This window comes from Barbus barbus (genome assembly GCF_936440315.1).
Source record: "Barbus barbus genome assembly, chromosome: 45".
NCBI lineage: Eukaryota > Metazoa > Chordata > Actinopteri > Cypriniformes > Cyprinidae > Barbus > Barbus barbus.
The window spans coordinates 2,642,549-2,663,785 of record NC_136723.1 but is presented as its reverse complement, the minus strand read 5'-3'; the positions used below and the strand labels follow the sequence as shown (position 1 = coordinate 2,663,785).

Below are 21,237 nucleotides of genomic sequence, written 5' to 3'. Positions count from 1 at the left end.
AGTTTAAAACAGTGTTTGTCTTTGAGGACATACATAGTCCCAGAGGTTGTGGGAACTATGGGAATGTCTTCTGCTTCTAAAGGGATCGACCACGGGATCTGAAACTGTGGAGCCAGTTCTCTCATGATGATATTCCTGAGGGGCAAAAGAAAAACTATCACTTGACTTTAAACAAATACACCATTACTCTGGATAAATAAATGTGTGTTGTACATTAAATGCACTAATAATCCTTATCATAAATAACCATAGTGTAATCATCTGATTATAAAAAAACTGCAGCACTTACAAAATACAAAACCTTTTTTTGCATCTGACAATAAAAGATAAGATTATATCTGTGTACCTAATCAACCAGTATTGAAGTATATTAGAAACTAAAAGTGATTCCGTAAACCGCAGGATATTTTGTATTTGTGTGATGAACTAACCCCAGGATTTTTGCACAGTCGTCATAGTATTTCATGGAGTTCTTGACGAAGCTGAAGCCATTGACGTCACAGACGTATGACTGGCCACTGGCACGGAGCAGATCGAACCCACACACGGTTTGCTGTAAACAGGTAAGGGGGGAAAAGGTGAGAACATTGCACAGATCGGGGGCATGCTCCACACAGAATTGATTTTAAAGATATTTGTTCTACATGTACATGCTCATTTGTAGTTACTTTAAGGTATTTTTTTTATATATTTTTTATTACCTTATATGTCCAAAACGGTAATATTTCACCAAAAACACAAAACATTTTGTTGCAACATTTGACAAAAATAAAGATTGAATATATTTGGTCAAAATCCCATGTTATAAAAGATGAAGTGCTATGCAGGTTATTTAAGACAATATTGGCTGATTAGATGGCAATGCTGTCCTAAAATGCAAAATGTTTGCCCTCTCTTCACCGTTCACACATCTCAGACCTCAAATATGAACCTTTTCAGACATAGTTTTTGAAGTAAAGAGTAAAGAAAATACTATGTGAAACTTACTAGCAGTTGCCAAGTGGTTATCAGTCTTACTTTTCCAAGACAAATAAGACAAACGCTTTATAACTGAATTAAAAAAAAGTTATGACCAGTTATGACTAAGACTAGCCTAAACAGTTTATGCAACCAGCCCCAGTTCTTTATTTATCCTTGTAAGATCACAAGTACCCTTGTGAGACCCCCTCATAAAAACACTTTCTCATTGATCTAAGCAAATCTCATAGCTGACCTATTTTGAGCTCAAAAAAGTGAGCTGTCACTGAAAGTTGAGGAGTTTGCATCAGTGTATAAATGAGAAATCGCCTTCAGATATAAAGCTCTAACTATTAAAAGGAGCAGTCTCAGAGTTGTTTTCAACATCTTCATTTACCTTGAAAGCCAAACAGACTTTCCAAGCGATGAGTTTCTCTCTGGCATTGAGGATGACTGGATAACGGACCTCTTTCCCCTCACTGTCTCGTTCCACCTTCCCATCCAGAGCAGGAGATTTACGGGCCTCTGCGTGGGCGTAGTCAGAACCTACAGTATACACCTGATGTGAACAAACAGGACAGCATATCAAACAGATGAAAACTATCATGTAGAAGAACATCTTTTAAAATTTGCAGATGCAGCACAACTGCACTGAATGACTGAACTCATGAAAACTGGAATATACTGCATGTACAGACTAGATGAGCCAGTGTGATAGCTAATTCACATTTTTGCTAACAATTTTGGACACATATGTGACCCTGGACCACAAAACCAGTCATAAGGGTCAGCTTTTTTTCATAAAGTTTAATTTAAGAGGGGGAGTGTTACGGTCTGCGACCTTTTGTGCTGCATGTTATTTCCTTTGCGTTTTTGCTGTTCTTACTCTCATGCTCTTAGGTACCGCCTTCCTTGGATTCCACTGGCCATCTTTGCTGTCATTCATCATTAGTCAACTATGACGACATGTTTCTCTTGCCAATCACGTTCTCGTCCGAGAGGTTTAAAAGGAGAAGGTCAGCTGAAGAGCGGGAGTGGGATTGTGATTGTTGTGTGCATCCGTTGTTGTGTTTTGGCTCACTTTAGTTGGCAGAGTTTCAGAGCTTTAATGGTTTTGGTAATGTCTTAGTCACAACCTCCGTTGTTAATGGCTAGTTTTGTCAGCTTGTCGCTGGTTTGGAAGACAAGGAAGGAGTGGAAGAGTTTAGTAAGATCACGTAGAGATCTTTGATGTATTAGAGACATTAGTTTATTAGTGTGTTCTTTTCCTGTATGTTTTGCTTTGTATATTTAATGTAGTTTATGATACTTTTGGCATTGAAGACTTTTTCTTTTATATCTTTACTTTAATAGTTTAGGGGATTTGGGAATTAGTTAGTATGTGGGATTCTTTAGTTATTTTTATTTTATGATTTAAGAGCCACTTTAACATCCCTTCTTTTTCCTTTGTCTTGTTTGTTTAACTACTGATTTCTTGGGAACAATAAACTTTTCTTGGTGTAATTTGTGTCACGAATTCCATTGCCATCTATTTCTCTGGCTTATTTCTTTAATATGTCATCTTAATGTTACCTCTTTCAAATCCTAGACTAAATTTACATCAGAGACGTAACAGTCAGTTTTTTTAAACTTTGAATAAATAATCTTTCCATTGATGTATGGTTTGTTTGGACAATATTAGGCTGAGATGCAACTATTTGAAAATCTGGAATCTGAGGGTGCAAAAAAATCAAAATACTGAGAAAATCTCCTTTAAAGTTGTTCAAATTAAGTTCTTAGCAATGCATATTACTCATTAAAAATGAAGTTTTGATATATTTACTGTAGGAAATTTACAAATTCATGGAACATAATATTTACTTAATATCCTAATGATTTTTGGCATAAAAGAGAAATGGATAATTTTGACCCATACAATGTATTTTTGGCTATTGCTACAAATATACCCCAGCGACTTAAGACTGGTTTTGTGCTCCAGGGTCACATATTGTAAACACAATCCGTCTGGAAATCATTTTAAAATACACATTATTAGAAAAAATCGGTTTAGATACTCTTTTATCACCTTAGCTAAAACTGATTTAAATCAGATATTTAAGGATTTATGTGCTCGTCACATTTTTTTGTACTTTTTTAATAAACTTATTATGTGTCCAAATGCTGTAACAACTTCAGCTAGGGAAATAAAATAAGAAACTGAACAGCCAGACAGGACTCAAGAGTTTTCACATACACCATGTCTCACATTTCAAGAAGTTTTGTGAAGAACAGAAACAAAGAGAGAGAGAGAAAAATAAACTTTCCTCTTAAGAAAATCCAAATAATTTAGTCACTGATGAATCAGAATAACCACCACTAATATGAAAATACATGAAAAGGGTGTGAGCTTTTTTTGCTCTGCTGAAGATGAACGACTGCGATACCTTCACATCAGTTCCATCTGTAGGCATGAACTCCTCATAGATGTAGGATCCAGTCTTCCTGACGTTACTCTCGGGAGAATAGACGCTACTTCTGCTGCCAATCTGAAACAGACGTAACGTGATCCGTTAGGACGAGTTTGGATGATTTGATGCACTGGAACACAACAACAGCGTACCAGAAGCTGAATTATTTACATATTTTTAGTGCGAACATGAACCTTTCAAGTATACCATGTCATGTTATGATTCTAATCTTCTTGTTTTTGAATAATAAATGCTTATTTGCACCACACTACACCACCTTAAATCATTAAAATCAGAGATGTCAGTGTTACACAAGCTATTAAGCAGCTCTGCTACTCACTCCTAAAAAGCATTGCATGTTATGTAACTGAGTCCCAGTATAAAGACAACCTATAAACTGGAATATATTTGATTATTTTAATAAAGAATAAATGCTGCAAATATTGATTATTTAAAAAAAGTTGGCTAGGATTTGAACCCTGTTCACAATGTCAGCAACAACACAATTTATTTTGAATAGCAAGCTGGCAACATGAGTGACAGCGACTGTTTCTGTCTCACACACTAAACAGGACACACAGAGAACCTGTGCCATCTTAAACTCTTCACTTATGAGTCAGTTTAATATACTGTAACAAAAATCACTCTCACATTTAATATAGCTCATTCTCATGCTTTGGGTAGTTTAGACCTTGCACTTTGTGTCAGGTGTGTTTTATTTATAGAAATAGACCTGATTAATCAAATTCATTGTTAATAATTGTATTTTCAGTTTTATTGATTAATGGTTTAAGTCTTGAAATATTTTTATGAAGAATTTTGGTCCCACTTTAAATGTGACCCTGGACCACAAAACCAGTCTTAAGTGTCAATTTTTCAAAATTGAGATTTGTACATCATCTGAAAGCTGAATAAATAATCTTTCCATTGATGTATGGTTTGTTAGGACCGGACAGTATTTGGAGATACAACTATTTGAAAAATCTAAATATTGAGAAAATCACCTTTAAAGTTGTCCAAATTAAGTTCTTAGCAATGCATATTACTAATCAAAAATTAAGTTTTGATATATTCACGGTAGGAAATTCACAAAATATCTTCATGGAACATGATCTTTACTTAATATCCTAATGATTTTTGCCATAAAAAAAAGGATAATTTTGACCCAAACAGTGTATTTTTGCTATTGCTACAAATATACCGACTTAAGGTTTTGTGCTCCAGGGTCACATATAAAGTGGCCTTAACTACTATGTACTTACATTTAAATTAATCACTCAGTACAGTACATACGTTTTTACATTATACTTATATTTAAAAAGAAATCGAAGTGTCTATTTACACTAACTCCATCAGTCCCAATAAGGTGGCCTCTATTTAATAATTGGAATTAAAACTATAATTTATACTCCATACTTTATTATTGCATACGGTTTCATAAAGTACTGCAATACTGAGGTGCAGATAATTGCCACTATTTGCAATAAGTAGTATAAATAGCAGCAAATCTTGCTATTTTAACAGTGTAAACAGAATCTAGCTATTTTCTCTTGGTGTAAATAGTGCAAATAGCCGCTGCCTTTAAAAATACCTGCATGGAATTACTTTTATAATTACACTGTTGTGTTTTACAATAAAATATGAACACTAAGTACATTATACTTATTTTTTTGATGAAAGAACATAGTAAAAGTCACTTAATATATATAGCAGGAACAGTATTTTGCTTAAAAAAATCAGTTGATGTAATGTGGTGTATTTTGGTGTTGAAGGGATTGATTGTGAATCATTATGGTCACACCTTGCGGAAGAGCCTCTGACTGCCCCCTCCTGCAGATGTGGGGTAGTAGATGTAGACATTGTGGTCCTCAGCACTCACTGGCTTCTCTACGAATGGCTTCTGGAAAACCTCCCCGTTCACCTCCACGTGGTCCTCTCCCTCCACCAGATTACATTCTGCAAAAACACCACACAGCATCATAAAGAAGCCATGAAATCGCTCGATTTAGAAACAGGGTAGATGGGTAGAACAATTTTGAGTCCAAACGCACATGATCAGGTTCTCAGCCAATCAAATCAGCAAAGCCACGTGACTTTTCATTTGTGTAGTGCTGTAACCACCTCGCATTCAGTTCAAAGAGAAACACTCAAGTAATCACTGCTTTATAACAAGGAGAAAAATCAATTCACAGAGTCTTGATTTGATTAGGATTTGGAAAAGTACACAACTGCTCTCAACAAATCCTATAAACTACATAGGGAACCTGCAACCATTTGAATCATTCATGAACCCACTGTAATACAGCGAAAGCAACTCACAATTTTAATTATCAGAAAAACAAAACCAAATTAGTTTTTCCACATAAAACGCATTATAACGGCTAATATTGTAGGCTCGTTTTTTTTTTCTCATTTGCAAGCATCAGCTAAATGATACTAATACCCTGCAAACTGTGTGATGATCTAAACCGTTCACTGGTGACACAGCCTTATTTTCTGTAGTCCAAATGTAGGTCAGAGTGAGATTTGAGGGAGTTAACAAACCTTCTGGTCTGGCAGGATCTCGGTTCAGAACCGCAAAGCGGGGGAGCTGTATTCCCTCAGCCTTCAGTATCCGATACACCTCTCTCCTAAACCCGGAAATATTACATACGAATTAGGATTTTGTGGGAGAAAAGGAAAAAAAAACCATCATACAGCAAGTTATTTAAATGTGCTTCAAGAAAACCCATGTTTAAACGGTTTAAGAAGCCTCTTTAATCTTCCATCATGCCGTCTACATATATGACAGCATTACTTAACATGTGATTAAAAAAAAAACAAGTCCCATCTGTCCCTCAAGGTTTGTTTTTGTGCATCAAGCAAGCACATCAGAGCATCCGTTTACCATATTTCTCTGTGTATGTTCGGTAAAGAGACAATATCTCTTCATTTGTGTTTTGAAGAGGACTGAAAGTTATATGTTTGTTATGAAATTAGGAGTAAATGTTGACTTAAATGGCACTAATCAGACACAAGTGCCATTGTTCAAAATATCACAACTGCTGCTGTTCTGCTGAAGACATGAGGATGCAGTGAAGTGAATTAAAGCATGTGTGTGTGTTAAAGAATTCTATAAAAACAATAAGTTGATATTGAGTAGTGCTGTCAAACAATTAATCACATCCAAAATAAAAGTTTTTGTTTACATAATATATGAGTGTGTACTGTGTATATTTATTATGTATATATAAATACAAACATGCATTTATACATTTAAGAAAAATATGTTATGTTTATATATAATATATAAATGTATATATACATGTAAATATTTTCAAAATATATACTGAATGTGTGTGTATTTATATATACATAAATATACACAGTACACACTCATATATTATGCAAACAAAAACTTTTATTTTGGCTGTGATTAATCGCGACAGCACTGAGTACATTTTAGACACAGTATTGCCAGACAGTTACTTTGGAACCATGTTTTGCTGGCAGAACAAAAACAGACCCAGTCCCAGTGCAACTGGACTACATGTCAAGACACTTGAAAGGACACTAGGCCAATCAAAATGAGTGAATCAGTATCTGATCGATTCACTGTGCACTGCGTCAGCTGGGGAAAAAATGCCCACCTATTTCAAGAATGGGGGTCCAAAAACTGCCCCTGCACAATTAAATGAAATCTATTACGACTATTGCAATTAAAGTAAAATATGACAAATGCAACATTGCATTTAGATCTGTTAAAGTTGCATCAAAGGTTTCTTTTTGCGTGTTTTTATCTTCAGTGTCTAGCATTATAACCAATCAACCATGTACCTGTTGAGTGCATGAATGCAATAGCCAATCAGAGGCATTTAGATTAGTCGCCAGTGGTGAAGAAATCCGCTGAAAGAGACCGTTTTCCAGAGCACTGACTTTGGCACGCTTGCAAATTCTCTCATCATTAACAAAAGGTGATGATATATGTAATAGCTTCATTGCGCAGAGCTTTGGGAGATTTTGTAAGTGTGCAGAACTGAAATCACTGACCGCTCCAGAAATGGGGAACGTTCTTTGCTCACTGGTCACTCTCAGTTTGAATAACCGTTTTGTTTTTCATGTCACTAACAAAGAGAGCCTTCATTTTTGTATCTTAAAAAGCAATGGTTCTCAGCTTGTTTTGTGTATATGAATGTACTCTATTAGTTAAAGCAATTATTTGTCATAAAAAACACAAACACAATTGAGGAAATTGTAAAAAAGAAAAAAAGCCATGATAACAATAGCAACATTTTGGCATCTCTGACTGCCTGTGAACAACAAACATGGAGGCAACAGTTTAACCCACTTGGAATTTGTAGCATAAGAATAAGTAACAGTTTCCCACACACACACAAAAAAACTTTTAATGACAATTTTAAATCAACAATCACAATTACAATACCTGGGAAAATCCATCTACTTATCTATCATACAGTCAGGTCCATAAATATTGGGACATCGACACAATTCTAACATTTTTGGCTCTATACACCACCACAATGGATTTCAAATGAAACGAACAAGATGTGCTTTAACTGCAGACTGTCAGCTTTAATTTGAGGCTATTTACATCCAAATCAGGTGTAGGAATTACAACAGTTTGCATATGTGCCTCCCACTTGTTAAGGGACCAAAAGTAATGGGACAATTGGCTTCTCAGCTGTTCCATGGCCAGGTGTGTGTTATTCCCTCATTATCCCAATTACAATGAGCAGATAAAAAGTCCTGAGTTAATTTCAAGTGTGCTATTTGCATTTGGAATCTGTTGCTGTCAACTGTCAAGATGAGATCCAAAGAGCTGTCACTATCAGTGAAGCAAGCCATCGTTAGGCTGAAAAAACAAAACAAACCCATCAGAGAGATAGCAAAAACATTAGGTGTGGCCAAAACAACTGTTTGGAACATTCTTAAAAAGAAGGAACGCACCGGTGAGCTCAGCAACACCAAAATACCCGGAAGACCACGGAAAACAACTGAGGTGGATGACCGAATAATTCTTTCCTTGGTGAAGAAAACACCCTTCACAACAGTTGGCCAGATCAAGAACACTCTCCAGGAGGTAGGTGTATGTGTGTCAAAGTCAACAATCAAGAGAAGACTTCACCAGAGTGAATACAGAGGGTTCACCACAAGATGTAAACCATTGGTGAGCCTCAAAAACAGGAAGGCCAGATTAGAGTTTGCCAAACGACATCTAAAAAAGCCTTCACAGTTCTGGAACAACATCCTATGGACAGATGAGACCAAGATCAACTTGTACCAGAGTGATGGGAAGAGAAGAGTATGGAGAAGGAAAGGAACCGCTCATGATCCTAAGCATACCACCTCATCAGTGAAGCATGGTGGTGGTAGTGTCATGGCGTGGCATGTATGGCTGCCAGTGGAACTGGTTCTCTTGTATTTATTGATGATGTGACTGCTGACAAAAGCAGCAGGATGAATTCTGAAGTGTTTCGGGCAATATTATCTGCTCATATTCAGCCAAATGCTTCAGAACTCACCGGACTTGATTTATGATTATTATTCTGTCCCATTACTTTTGGTCCCTTAACAAGTGGGAGGCACATATGCAAACTGTTGTAATTCCTACACCTGATTTGGATGTAAATACCCTCAAATTAAAGCTGACAGTCTGCAGTTAAAGCACATCTTGTTCGTTTCATTTGAAATCCATTGTGGTGGTGTATAGAGCCAAAAATGTTAGAATTGTGTCGATGTCCCAATATTTATGGACCTGACTGTATATAATGAGCAAAGGTTTTTCCAGTTTTAAAAGCATGAATTACAGCTGGCAATATCTTCTGTATCAGAGCACATCATGTGAGGTCAATAAACAATGCAGTTAACTTGAAACTTGATAAAGACCTGATGGTGGAAATGAAGCTCACCTGTCCTGAATAAAATACTGAAGATCCAGATCATTGATGACAAATGGATTCCTCAGCTTCTTGTAAGCCACGGCTTTATCCAGTGGGAATCCTTTAAAAACAGACAGTAAATAACGAACATAAATTCATAAAAACAGGTTCATATCAAGAGGGAATCTACATTTCTGCTCTTGTTGACAATACAGTAGCTGACTGGAGCTACCTGTGCATTCAACATTTTTAATGTGCACCTTTCAGCCAATCAGAAAAGAGTATTCAGACCATGGTTTAAATGAGCATAATTCACATTCTACACAAACTAAACAATTTATATTATTTTACAAATTAGGGCACAACTTAAAATCATTAACCATAATCTGTTATTTAAAATTTAAACCATTTTGTATACATTTTACTTGAAGTAATTAGTTACCATATTTTTCAGAATAAGCCCAAAGCATTTTTATCTGAAATGTGCTGCGACTTACAATTAACTCCAAGCTCACAAAACATGCTTTTCGTTTAAGGTGTGAATATGAACCGGCCTCGTTCCGACCCAATTGCAGAAACCACGCTCTGAAACAGACAGCTTGCACATGTAGTGCTGTTTTTTGCATTTCAATCACTTGTTTTTAAAACACAATGCTTAAAGATGCATGCAAATGATGAGCTTTCATGACCATGGCGCGCACACCGACGTAACACGAGCGCCCTAAATAGGCTAAAGCGTGCACACCAAAAGTGACCATGTATATGTTGAAGGGAAATAGTGAGGTTATATTTGAATTATTAATAAACTAGTGTTTTCTGAGTCAGTGTGGCAAAGATGAATTTGATGATCCTATCTCCTCATTGGATGCGCCTTTAGAAAGAAACGCTGTTTGTGTTTTCACATAATGAAAGATTTGTTTTGGATTTGAATTATTTCGTTTTGTAGTCATTTAAAGCTTTCTATATATTCATGTAAGGAAAATATTCGTTCATTTTTGTGAAGCTCAAGAGTGAGGCTGCAAGCGCATCCTGTTTGGTTTCTTTATTTGACAAAAGCACAACGTTGTGTTGATATTGTGAGTGCACACAAATAAAAATAGGCCCTTTACAGTTCCAAACGATGTATTAGTCTTCCCTTTATGAGCAAAAATGACGGCGTATTTAATTTGCTTCCACTGATGTCCTGATGCACGCTTCAGCTTCCGCTCTCCGCACAAACTATATGCGCCTAACGCACATTTATCTAGGTTAAATGTTTAAACTAACATCTATAGATTTTATTTTCGGCAAGTCGTAATTACAACATCGTATGACATTGCCTCATGATGCTCATAAGTTTCTTCATTTTGCGTTAGTATCTGATAGCACCAGATTGCACTACGAAAGATCTCCATGATTAGCCTGTTTTGGCACTTCCTCTTTTCCCTGCTTTAGAATTTCTGTCCAATGAATGGATGACCTTAGCACACGTGTAGTTTTGTTTACAATTTCTGGTTCACTTGCAAAAAGGGCAGTGTGAAAGCGAACTGCACCAAACAAAAACAAAAAAAAACATTGTATTTGGTCCGGACCAAAGAAAGTGAACTAGCGGATTTTTCTGATGTGAATACAGCCTTATCCTTTTTTTTCTCTCAATAATGTAATTTTGAACTTATATGCAGCTTATAGTCAGGTCTGACCTATTTATCATTATATATAGCAAAAACTTTTTTTTTTTGTAATCTGTTACAATAAACACAGACAGGACACTACAAACCTCTGGAATGGAAAGAGATGAGACAATCACAGAGTGGCCAGTTTTCCACCGGCTCATTCAGAATGACTTCCTCTTCAAACGTAACCACAGTGATGTATTTGAACAGACAAAGTCTCTCCAGGATCTCATTCATAGGTTTGGACTTTGACTTCTTAGACATGGCGCAGATACCCACCACGATCTGTCTCTCAGGAGGCTGCAGATAACAACACGCTTCTCAAATTACAATCATTTCATTCATTTGAGTTACGCTTCAAGAAATTAAAATGTTTAACAAATTGTTGCGTCATAGCTGTAATTTATTTATTTGTTGCGATGTAAAAAAGCATCCCTCACTGACAGCTGAAACTACACCTGTCACCCATACTCCAACGCAACAATCTAGTGGTAACTTTACTACAAAAAAACTTGAGTAACAGAGCTCTGGCTTTTTGCATCCTCTCCAGGAAAGAGCAGCTCTCAGTGCATTTCTTCAGGTTGTATATATTTTCATTCATATAGTTTTTACTGTGCTGTAAATCATTATGCAATGCAACATACACGCATGACATGCCAGTCAGCTAATGCTTGAAATGCCTGATGTCTTGCTTAATATAACTATTTTATTCATAGAGGTCCTGATTTGAGTTACTTTGGATATTAAAATAGGTTCTCATATCACTGTATTGTTTGTTTACGGGCAGGTTATTATAAGGAATCCTTTGTCGGCTTTTAGAAATGCAGTCTAACAGAACACAACTGATGAGCCTCAGAGCACCATGTCAAGCACAAAATAACTTAAGACTTGCTTACTTTGGGGTGTTAAAGAAATACCTGTAAATTGGCTACTGCAAACCTAATTTACTATTGCATGATTTATTTAAAAACTCTTCTCTTATAAATTGTGTGTTTGAAAGGGTAATTCCTACATTTGCAATAAGATCAGCAGCAAAAATAATTGTGTCTACATCTTTTCTTTTCACTGGGTGTATTTAGTAAATCCTGATAGCATTTTTAACACCAAAAGAGGGTTTGCGCTGACACAAGCAGCTAGTAAATCTGGCACTAAATGAGTATTTTACATGCAAATTACATATGAAAGTTCTATGAATTAAGCATATTGACTTTCTATCCAGTTGTTGTTTTGTTGCACAAAGGCTTTGAGTTTTCTGTCCTGATGCCTGGTCTACTTGTATGTTTTTATTTTTATACATTCACTTTTGTTTACTTTTTACCAAATTGTATACACAGCTGCTTGAGAAGAACCATCTTATTGTGTCACATTGTTGGATTTTATTCCTGAAGGAGTTTTATAATCCTTTCACTGTTACTGTTGGGGCCACGTTTTTTTATAATTAACCAAGTCAAGGTCTGTAAGTATTTATTTTAAACTGCAGACTATTTTGCATTTTGTAGAATCGTGCTGGTATTTGTTTTAGAAATGCAAACTACAAGGTGATTCTAGAATATTTGTTTTTTCTCAACCATTTATTGTCCAGAGGGCCAAGAACCTAAGCAGCCAATACGAGTCTGTTCACATACCGAATCATATTCTGCATCATCTCTGTCCTCATCCTCCTCTTCCACGTTTTCGTACAGGCAGTCATAGCCGAGCACTCTGCCCGGATCCAGCAGCTCGTCTCCCTCGCCGTCATCAGCTCCCACGAAGAAGCGCGGGTGATCCAAGTCCTCGTGCACAGACATGTTCACCGCAGACAGCTGTCAGTCACTCAGCAGAGGTTCATATGAAGGTTAGAGCTGGTAACACCCAACTTCACAGGCCTCTTCCTGCTCCTCACAGCCGCTCATCCTCACAGTCTCTCTCTTGAACACAGCACAGACAACAGCTGGCTCAGGGGCAGCTTCTAATGTTATCTTATGCTCACCCAGCCTGCGTTTATTTGATCAAATACACAGTAATGTCAAACATTCTTAATTTAAAACAACTGATTTATATAAAATGAAATTTATTCCTGTAATGGAAAAGCTGAATTGTTCACATTATTCACATATATTTAGCTACTAAAAACACTATCGACCACAACATTCTTTTAAATAGACTAGAAAATTATGTTGGCATTAGAGGAAGTGCACTGGCATGGTTCAAATCGTACTTGTCTGACCGCCATCAATTTGTGGCAGTAAATGAAGAGGTATCATACCAATCACAGGTGCAGTATGGAGTACCTCAAGGCTCAGTACTAGGGCCGTTACTTTTCATGCTTTACATGTTACCCTTGGGAGATATCATTAGGAAACATGGTGTTAGCTTTCACTGTTATGCTGATGATACCCAGCTCTATATTTCTTCTCGACCTGATGAAAGTTACCAATTTGCAAAACTAACAGAATGTATAGTTGATATCAAAAACTGGATGACTAGCAATTTCTTACTGCTAAATTCTGAAAAAACAGAGGTGTTAATTATTGGACCAAAAACTTTTGCATGTAATAACCTAGATCACTGTCTAATACTTGAAATAAAACTCTGGCCTTTTGATAATACCTAGAATATCAAAATCAGCTGCGGGCGGGAGATCGTTTTCCTATTTAGCGCCCAAACTCTGGAACAACCTACCTAACACTGTTCGGGAAGCAGACACACTCTGTCAGTTTAAATCTAGATTAAAGACCCATCTCTTTAACCTGGCTTACACATAATACACTATTGCATTTCTATAATTCAAATCCGTTAAAGGATTGTTAGGCTGCATTAATTAGGTCAACCGGAACGGGGAACACTTCCCAAAACACCCGATGTACTTGTTACATCGTTAGAAGAATGTCATCTACGCTAATATTAGTCTGTTTCTTTCTTATTCCGAGATCACCGCAGCCACCCAGATCCAGACTGTATCCAGATCAGATGGTGGATCAGCACCTAGAGATGACCTCTACAGCCCTGAACGTCAGTGGAGACCTGGACACCTAGATGAGCCCCAGAGACTGATCCTCAGAGACTGATCCCCAGTGAAGACCCTGTCTCCTAAACGGCCATCGGGACAAGACCACAGGAACATGATGAGTCCTTTGCACAATCTGACTCTGCTTTAGCCTAGATTTAAACTGCTGATTTTGTCTGGCCAGAGGAGAATGACACCATTTCGACAAACTATTTCCCCGTCTAAATACTGTAAAGCTGATATAAAGCCACCCAGCTTTATATCAAGCCGATGTAAAGCTGCTTTGACACAATTTGCATTGCTAAAAGCGCTATACAAATAATATTGACTTGACTGTAACTTTGTTAGTTGCACCATGTGACTGATTTGGCATACAACATTTTTTTCAAACATTTAGAAGTACAGTATTTTTGTTAATATTCTTTTCTAGGGGATAGTAATAAAATATTATGCAAAAACGTTTAAGGATTTCATTTTTATTAGGCTATTTTTTTTTTTTAATTGTCATCAGGACATTTGTATCAAACTTACATTTTTGACTGATCTAAAATTACAATTACCAAGTTACAAAACCATGTTCAGAAAAAAAACATTCAAGTTATTGTATGAACTGCACAGTATTAATTTGAAAGTGATCGAGATCATTAACTATTTTCTGTTGAATGGTTAATTGACTCACCTCTCAAATGTGTCAGAATAATCCCTAGACGACAACAAATTCAGAGATACTATTGTCCTGCAAAACAACAAAAGATAAAAAAATGATCCAGTTTAAATCAGATTTATAAAAGAAAAAGCTGTCGAACTGGGTTACTGTAAAAAAAACAAAAAACAGAACTGGGTTATTTCATGCTATGTGCTCATTTTCATCAGAGATGGCACTTCTCTAAAGATAAACACTGATGATTGTGAACAGTACAACATGCACTCAATAAGACAAGGCAAATATTTGACCTTCTTTCACAAACAAAATGCAGTGATCAAGATTCCACTTAGAGTCACTTTATTATGGGAAGGGTTCAATTTTCCTAAATCTTTTTAAGGTGGTTTATAGGCAGGCTAAGTATTGCAACAAATGCAGAGCATTTTCAGTTTGAGAGTACCGAGTTGAGAGGTTTTTTTTGGCATGGGTAAGTAAGTGCAGTTTTTCTCTGGTGGGGAGCGAACAGGCTGCCATCACAAACATGAGTCCTCTATGCTAACATTGTGCTGTAAAAAAAATCTAATTTTGAGATTCTGCTGGTTACAGAGCTAAGGCTAGTCGAAACCTGGGGAAAGATTAATCTATTTAAGCACAAAAGAAGACATTCTGAGAAATGTCTCAGTGTTTTTTCTCCATTAAGTTAAAGACTATGGTTTGGTTTTAACATTCTTCAAAATACCTTTTGTGCTCCACAGAAGAAAATCATACAGGTTTGGAACAACATAGTGAGGGTGGAATGAGATAACGTTTCCCATAAACGAATCAGTAGCCTATAAGCAGTGCTGGGAAGGTTAATTTGGAAATGTGATAGGCTACAGATTACAAATTATCCTATCTAAAATGTAATAAGTAGTGTAACTATTGCAATTATTTTATTAAAGTAATGATTACTTTTCTAAATTTGTAATGCTTTCAACTGTTAATCATTTTCAAACATGTAAAGCAGGCAGGGTTAACCTCAACACGGATTACTGTCAGACTTTCAAAATCCTCCGTCACTTGAATTAAGATTATAGTCATTTAATTTTAAAGCACAGCCAACACAAACAGACTTACTTTAAGATCATTCTGAGGTTAAATATAGATTAATAGTTTAAAGGGGTCATATGAAGCGATTTCTTGTTTTCCTTGTCTTTAGTCTGGTATGTAGATGTTTGATCTGCAGAGTTACAAAGCTCAAAGTCTCCCACAAAAGGATTTATTCTATCTAAAAGAGAAGGCTGATCCAGACCGGGCTAAAACGCTTTATTCAAACACGCCCCCACATGTCTACATCACGATGTGGAAATATTTGCGTAATGCCACCCAAATGTTCACGCAAAGAAAGGCACGTGAGACACGACACAACACACACAGAACACACACAACACACGTGAGACACGACAACACACGTGAGACACACACAACACACGACACACAAAACACATGACAACACACGTGACACACACACACCACACGTGACACACACACACCACACGTGACACACACACACACACACACCACACGTGGCACACACACACACCACACGTGACACACACACACCACACGTGACACACACCACACGTGACACACACACACTTAACACACGTGACACACACACACCACACGTGACACACACACACCACACGTGGCACACACACACACCACACGTGACACACACACACCACACGTGACACACACCACACGTGACACACACCACACGTGACACACACACACACACGTGACACACGTGACACACACACACACGTGACACACGTGACACACACGTGACACACACACACACCACACGTGACACACACACACACACACACACAACACACGTGACACACACACACACACACGACACACGTGACACACACACACGTGACACACACACACACGTGACACACACACACAACACACGTGACACACACACAACACACGTGACACACACACACACACGTGACACACACACACACACGTGACACACACACGTACGTGACACACACACACACGTGACACACACACACACACACACAACACACGTGACACACACACACACACACACACAACACACGTGACAAGACACACAACACACGTGACACACACACACAACGTGACACACACACACACACACACACAACACACGTGACACACACACACACAACACACGTGACACACACACACACACACAACACACGTGACACACGTGACACGTGACACACACACAACACACGTGACACACACACACACACACAACACACGTGACACACACACACAGAACACACGTGACACACACACACAACACACTTGAGACAAGACAGACACACAACACACGTTACACACACAACACACGTCACACACACACACACACAACACACACAACAACACACTTGAGACAAGACACACACACACACACAACACACGTGACAAGACACACAACACACGTGACACACACACACACACACAACACACGTGACACACACACACAAACAACACACGTGACACACACACACACACACACGTGACACACACACGTGACACACACACACACACACACAACACACGTGACACGCACACAACACACGTGACACACACACACACACACAACACACGTGACACACACACACACACACAACACACGTGACACACACACACACACACACACACACACAACACACACACACACACACACACACAACACACGTGACACACACACACACACAACACACGTGACACACACACACACAACACACGTGACACACACACACACAACAACACACTTGAGACAAGACACACACTAGGGCTGCAACAACGAATCGATTAAATCGATAAAAATCGATTACTAAAAGAGTTGGCAACGAATTTCATAATCGATTCGTTGTGTCGCGCGACGCGGAGACGTTTGATTATAAAAAAAAAAAAAAAAAAAAAAAAAAAAAAACTTTAGTTGAGCGCGGAGCGGAGTGAACACACTCGGTCTCTCCCGCGCAAGCACGCATCTCTCCACTCGCAAGCGGATTTCCTTCACTCGCACAAAACTGGACGTGTGCTTTTAAATCTACATTGTTCTTTTATGAATTGGCTCGGGTCTCACTCAGATATTGTGTGTATGCTCAAACGTTATCCTCGCATCACTGAAGACCAGAAAAGCTTTTTTTTCTAATTCAAGTGAAGAGTAGGCTTTTCTCACTAAATGGAGGCAAGCTGAATATAGTTAGCCTTCTCTAGTTATTAATTTTATTAATACTTATTTTAGTTAAGTGCTTAAATTGTAAATATGCATTTATTAAATTATTTTATGTAGTGCATTTGTATTTTGTTGTTTTTGTATATAGTTATAGAAGCATATCAACCAGGTTCCAGAAATAATCACCAAAGCTGCTTCTGAAATAAGTGGGGGTGCTCTCTTAATGCACATTTTCACATATTTTGTCCCTTCTATTGCTATCAATATGCTGATACTTCGAGAGCGAATCCTGCATAAATATGCAGATGTCATTCCCAAAACTTTGCAACGTGTGTGGGCAAAAAACAAAGTTCTACATTTTAAATGGATTGCCTAGAAAGCTTGCAAAGAGCGCTCATAACCAATAAAACTGTCACTCTTTGTTCATCGCGATCTCACAAAGTTCTGTGAGTACCAATGAATCTCACACTGTGCAATTAATAGCCTATATAATATAGGCCTATGAACATCATGTATCCAACCCCTCCCCCCGGCCACCCTCTTTTGAGGCAGTGCCCCAGACTGGCCCCCCCATTTAAAATGCTCTAGACACGCCCCTGTTGTTCTGGCAGCTCAGGTATATTTGGCAGATGTAAAGCATACATGTGTATGTTTTTTGTGTTAGTCCATTTTTATTTTATTTTATTATTATTATTATAACAGCTCTGGGATGTTCAAGGAGCAACGTGTTTGTGCACTTTCTAAATATTTTAGTTCTGTTTTTGAATAAAGGGTTGGAAATGAATGCCTTGTTTTTGGTTTTTTATCCGATTCATCGATTAATCGAAAATATAATCGACAGATTAATCGATTATTAAAATAATCGTTAGTTGCAGCCCTAACACACACACAACACACGTGACACACACACACACACACAACACACATCACACACACACACACACACACACACACACACACACAACAACACACTTGAGACAAGACACACACACACAACACACGTGACACACACACACACACACACCCACACGTGACACACACACACACACACACGTGACACACACACACACACACGTGACACACACGCACACAACACACGTGACACACACACACACACACACACACAACACACGTGACACACACACACACACAACACACGTGACACACACACACACAACACACGTGACACACACACACACACACACACAACACACGTGACACACACACACACACGTGACACACACACACACACACACACACACACACACAACACACGTGACACACACACAACACACGTGACACACACACAACACACGTGACACACACACAACACACGTGACACACACACAACACACGTGACACACACACAACAACACACTTGAGACAAGACACACACACAACACACGTCTCACACACACACACACAACACACGTCTCACACACACACACACACACACACACACACACAACACACACAACAACACACACACACAACACACGTCACACACACACACACACACACACACAACAACACACTTGAGACAAGACACACAACACACGTGACACACACACACACACACACGTGACACACACACACACACACACACACGTGACACACACACACACACACACACACACACACACACGTGACACACACACAACACACGTGACACACACACAACACACGTGACACACACACAACACACGTGACACACACACAACAACACACTTGAGACAAGACACACACACAACACACGTCTCACACACACACACACAACACACGTCTCACACACACACACACACACACACACACACACACAACACACACAACAACACACACACACAACACACGTCACACACACACACACACACACACACAACAACACACTTGAGACAAGACACACAACACACGTGACACACACACACACACACACACGTGACACACACACACACACACACAACACACGTGACACACACACACACACAACACACGTGACACACACACACACAACACACGTGACACACACACACACACACAACACACGTGACACACACACACACACACAACACACGTGACACACACACACACACACAACACACGTGACACACACGTGACACACACACACACACAACACACGTCACACACACAACACGTCACACACACACACACACACAACAACACACTTGAGACAAGACACACAACACACGTGACACACACACACACAACACACGTGACACACACACAACAACACACTTGAGACAAGACACACAACACACGTGACACACACACACACAACACACGTGACACACACACACACAACACACGTGACACACACACACACAACACACGTGACACACACACAACACACGTGACACACACACACACAACACACGTGACACACACACACAACACACGTGACACACACACAACACACGTGACACACACACAACAACACACTTGAGACAAGACACACAACACACGAGACAAGACACACACACACACACCAGAGAAAACGGAAACCTTATTCCTCACACAGCACTAAACAAATAACATAAGCATCGAATAACAGCATCAAAGTCAGATAAACACCATTTACTTGAAGTTAATGCGTTTTAAAGAACGAAAATTACAGAAGCTTTATTTGACTGCTTCGAATATTTTACTTGTTACATTTCTTTGATTCTCTTTGTTAAATTACATTTCTGCTTGATTTTAGTCAAATCAACAGAGCGATTTAAGAGCCAGAGTTTGACTGACAGCAGCATGTGTGCAGCTAATGACTCTTCCTGCACAAACACAACACGTGCATGATGCTAGAGCTGATAAACAGCGAACACTTTATAGTCTTACCTGCTCTGAAGAGACGGAAGTGAAGCCGAAAGCTGTGGGCTGCTGTTAGCTGTTCACACACACACAAATACTGAAGAGCTAACATTAGCATACAAGCTAAAAGCACCAGCAGCAAACATCATCCTCATCCTCATCCTTCAGCTAACGGGCACAAACACACACGATCTCATTCTGATCTTCTGCAGGCCTCTGCGATTCTCCACCAGGGAAGTATTACACCCATCTGGATGACTGACAGCTGCAGGAATGCACTCAAGTTTAGCTTAAAAACCAGAAAACAGCAGTCAGAGCGGAGTGACGTCACCGCGAGGGCGGGGCCACGGCGAAGGTGTTTCCCAATCACTGGCCGCTTTCAAAGTTTGGGTTTTTTACTTTATTGAACAATGTAAACTTTACAACCGTAAATGGCCTGCTACAAAATCTAAAATTTCTTAATCAGACAACAGACAAGCATCATAACATAAGGAGAAGAGGAAGAAAAAATAACAATAATTTCAGCAAGTTTAGGATTTTCTATTAAATTACAGAAATTCAAGGAATTATTTTTCTTCATTCGTTTCAGCAACAAAAAGTAGGCTAATGACATAGTTCCTT

At 38.6% G+C, this 21,237-nt stretch overlaps 1 protein-coding gene across 10 annotated transcripts in view; it reads right to left on the bottom strand.

Moving 5' to 3' along the window:
- The window catches only part of LOC306864034 (inositol hexakisphosphate and diphosphoinositol-pentakisphosphate kinase 2-like), a 48,816-nt gene extending 27,832 nt beyond the window's left edge, over positions 1-20,984 (bottom strand). For 5 of the 10 annotated variants that reach the window (XM_079407718.1, XM_079407713.1, XM_079407712.1 and 2 more), the window contains exons 1-11: positions 20,644-20,956; positions 14,601-14,657; positions 12,561-12,842; positions 11,040-11,235; positions 9,314-9,404; positions 5,949-6,034; positions 5,206-5,360; positions 3,381-3,482; positions 1,355-1,516; positions 432-553; positions 34-135 (exon numbers count right to left, since the gene is read on the bottom strand). In XM_079407718.1, coding sequence (XP_079263844.1) covers positions 34-135; positions 432-553; positions 1,355-1,516; positions 3,381-3,482; positions 5,206-5,360; positions 5,949-6,034; positions 9,314-9,404; positions 11,040-11,235; positions 12,561-12,722 — 1,178 coding nt within the window. In that variant the 5' untranslated portion in view covers positions 12,723-12,842; positions 14,601-14,657; positions 20,644-20,956. Of the gene's footprint in view, positions 1-33; positions 136-431; positions 554-1,354; positions 1,517-3,380; positions 3,483-5,205; positions 5,361-5,948; positions 6,035-9,313; positions 9,405-11,039; positions 11,236-12,560; positions 14,005-14,600; positions 14,658-20,643 lie in introns of all 10 variants that reach the window. The other 5 variants (XM_079407720.1, XM_079407711.1, XM_079407719.1 and 2 more) reach the window with 3 other exon arrangements.
- Between the last annotated feature and the right edge of the window lie 253 nt (positions 20,985-21,237).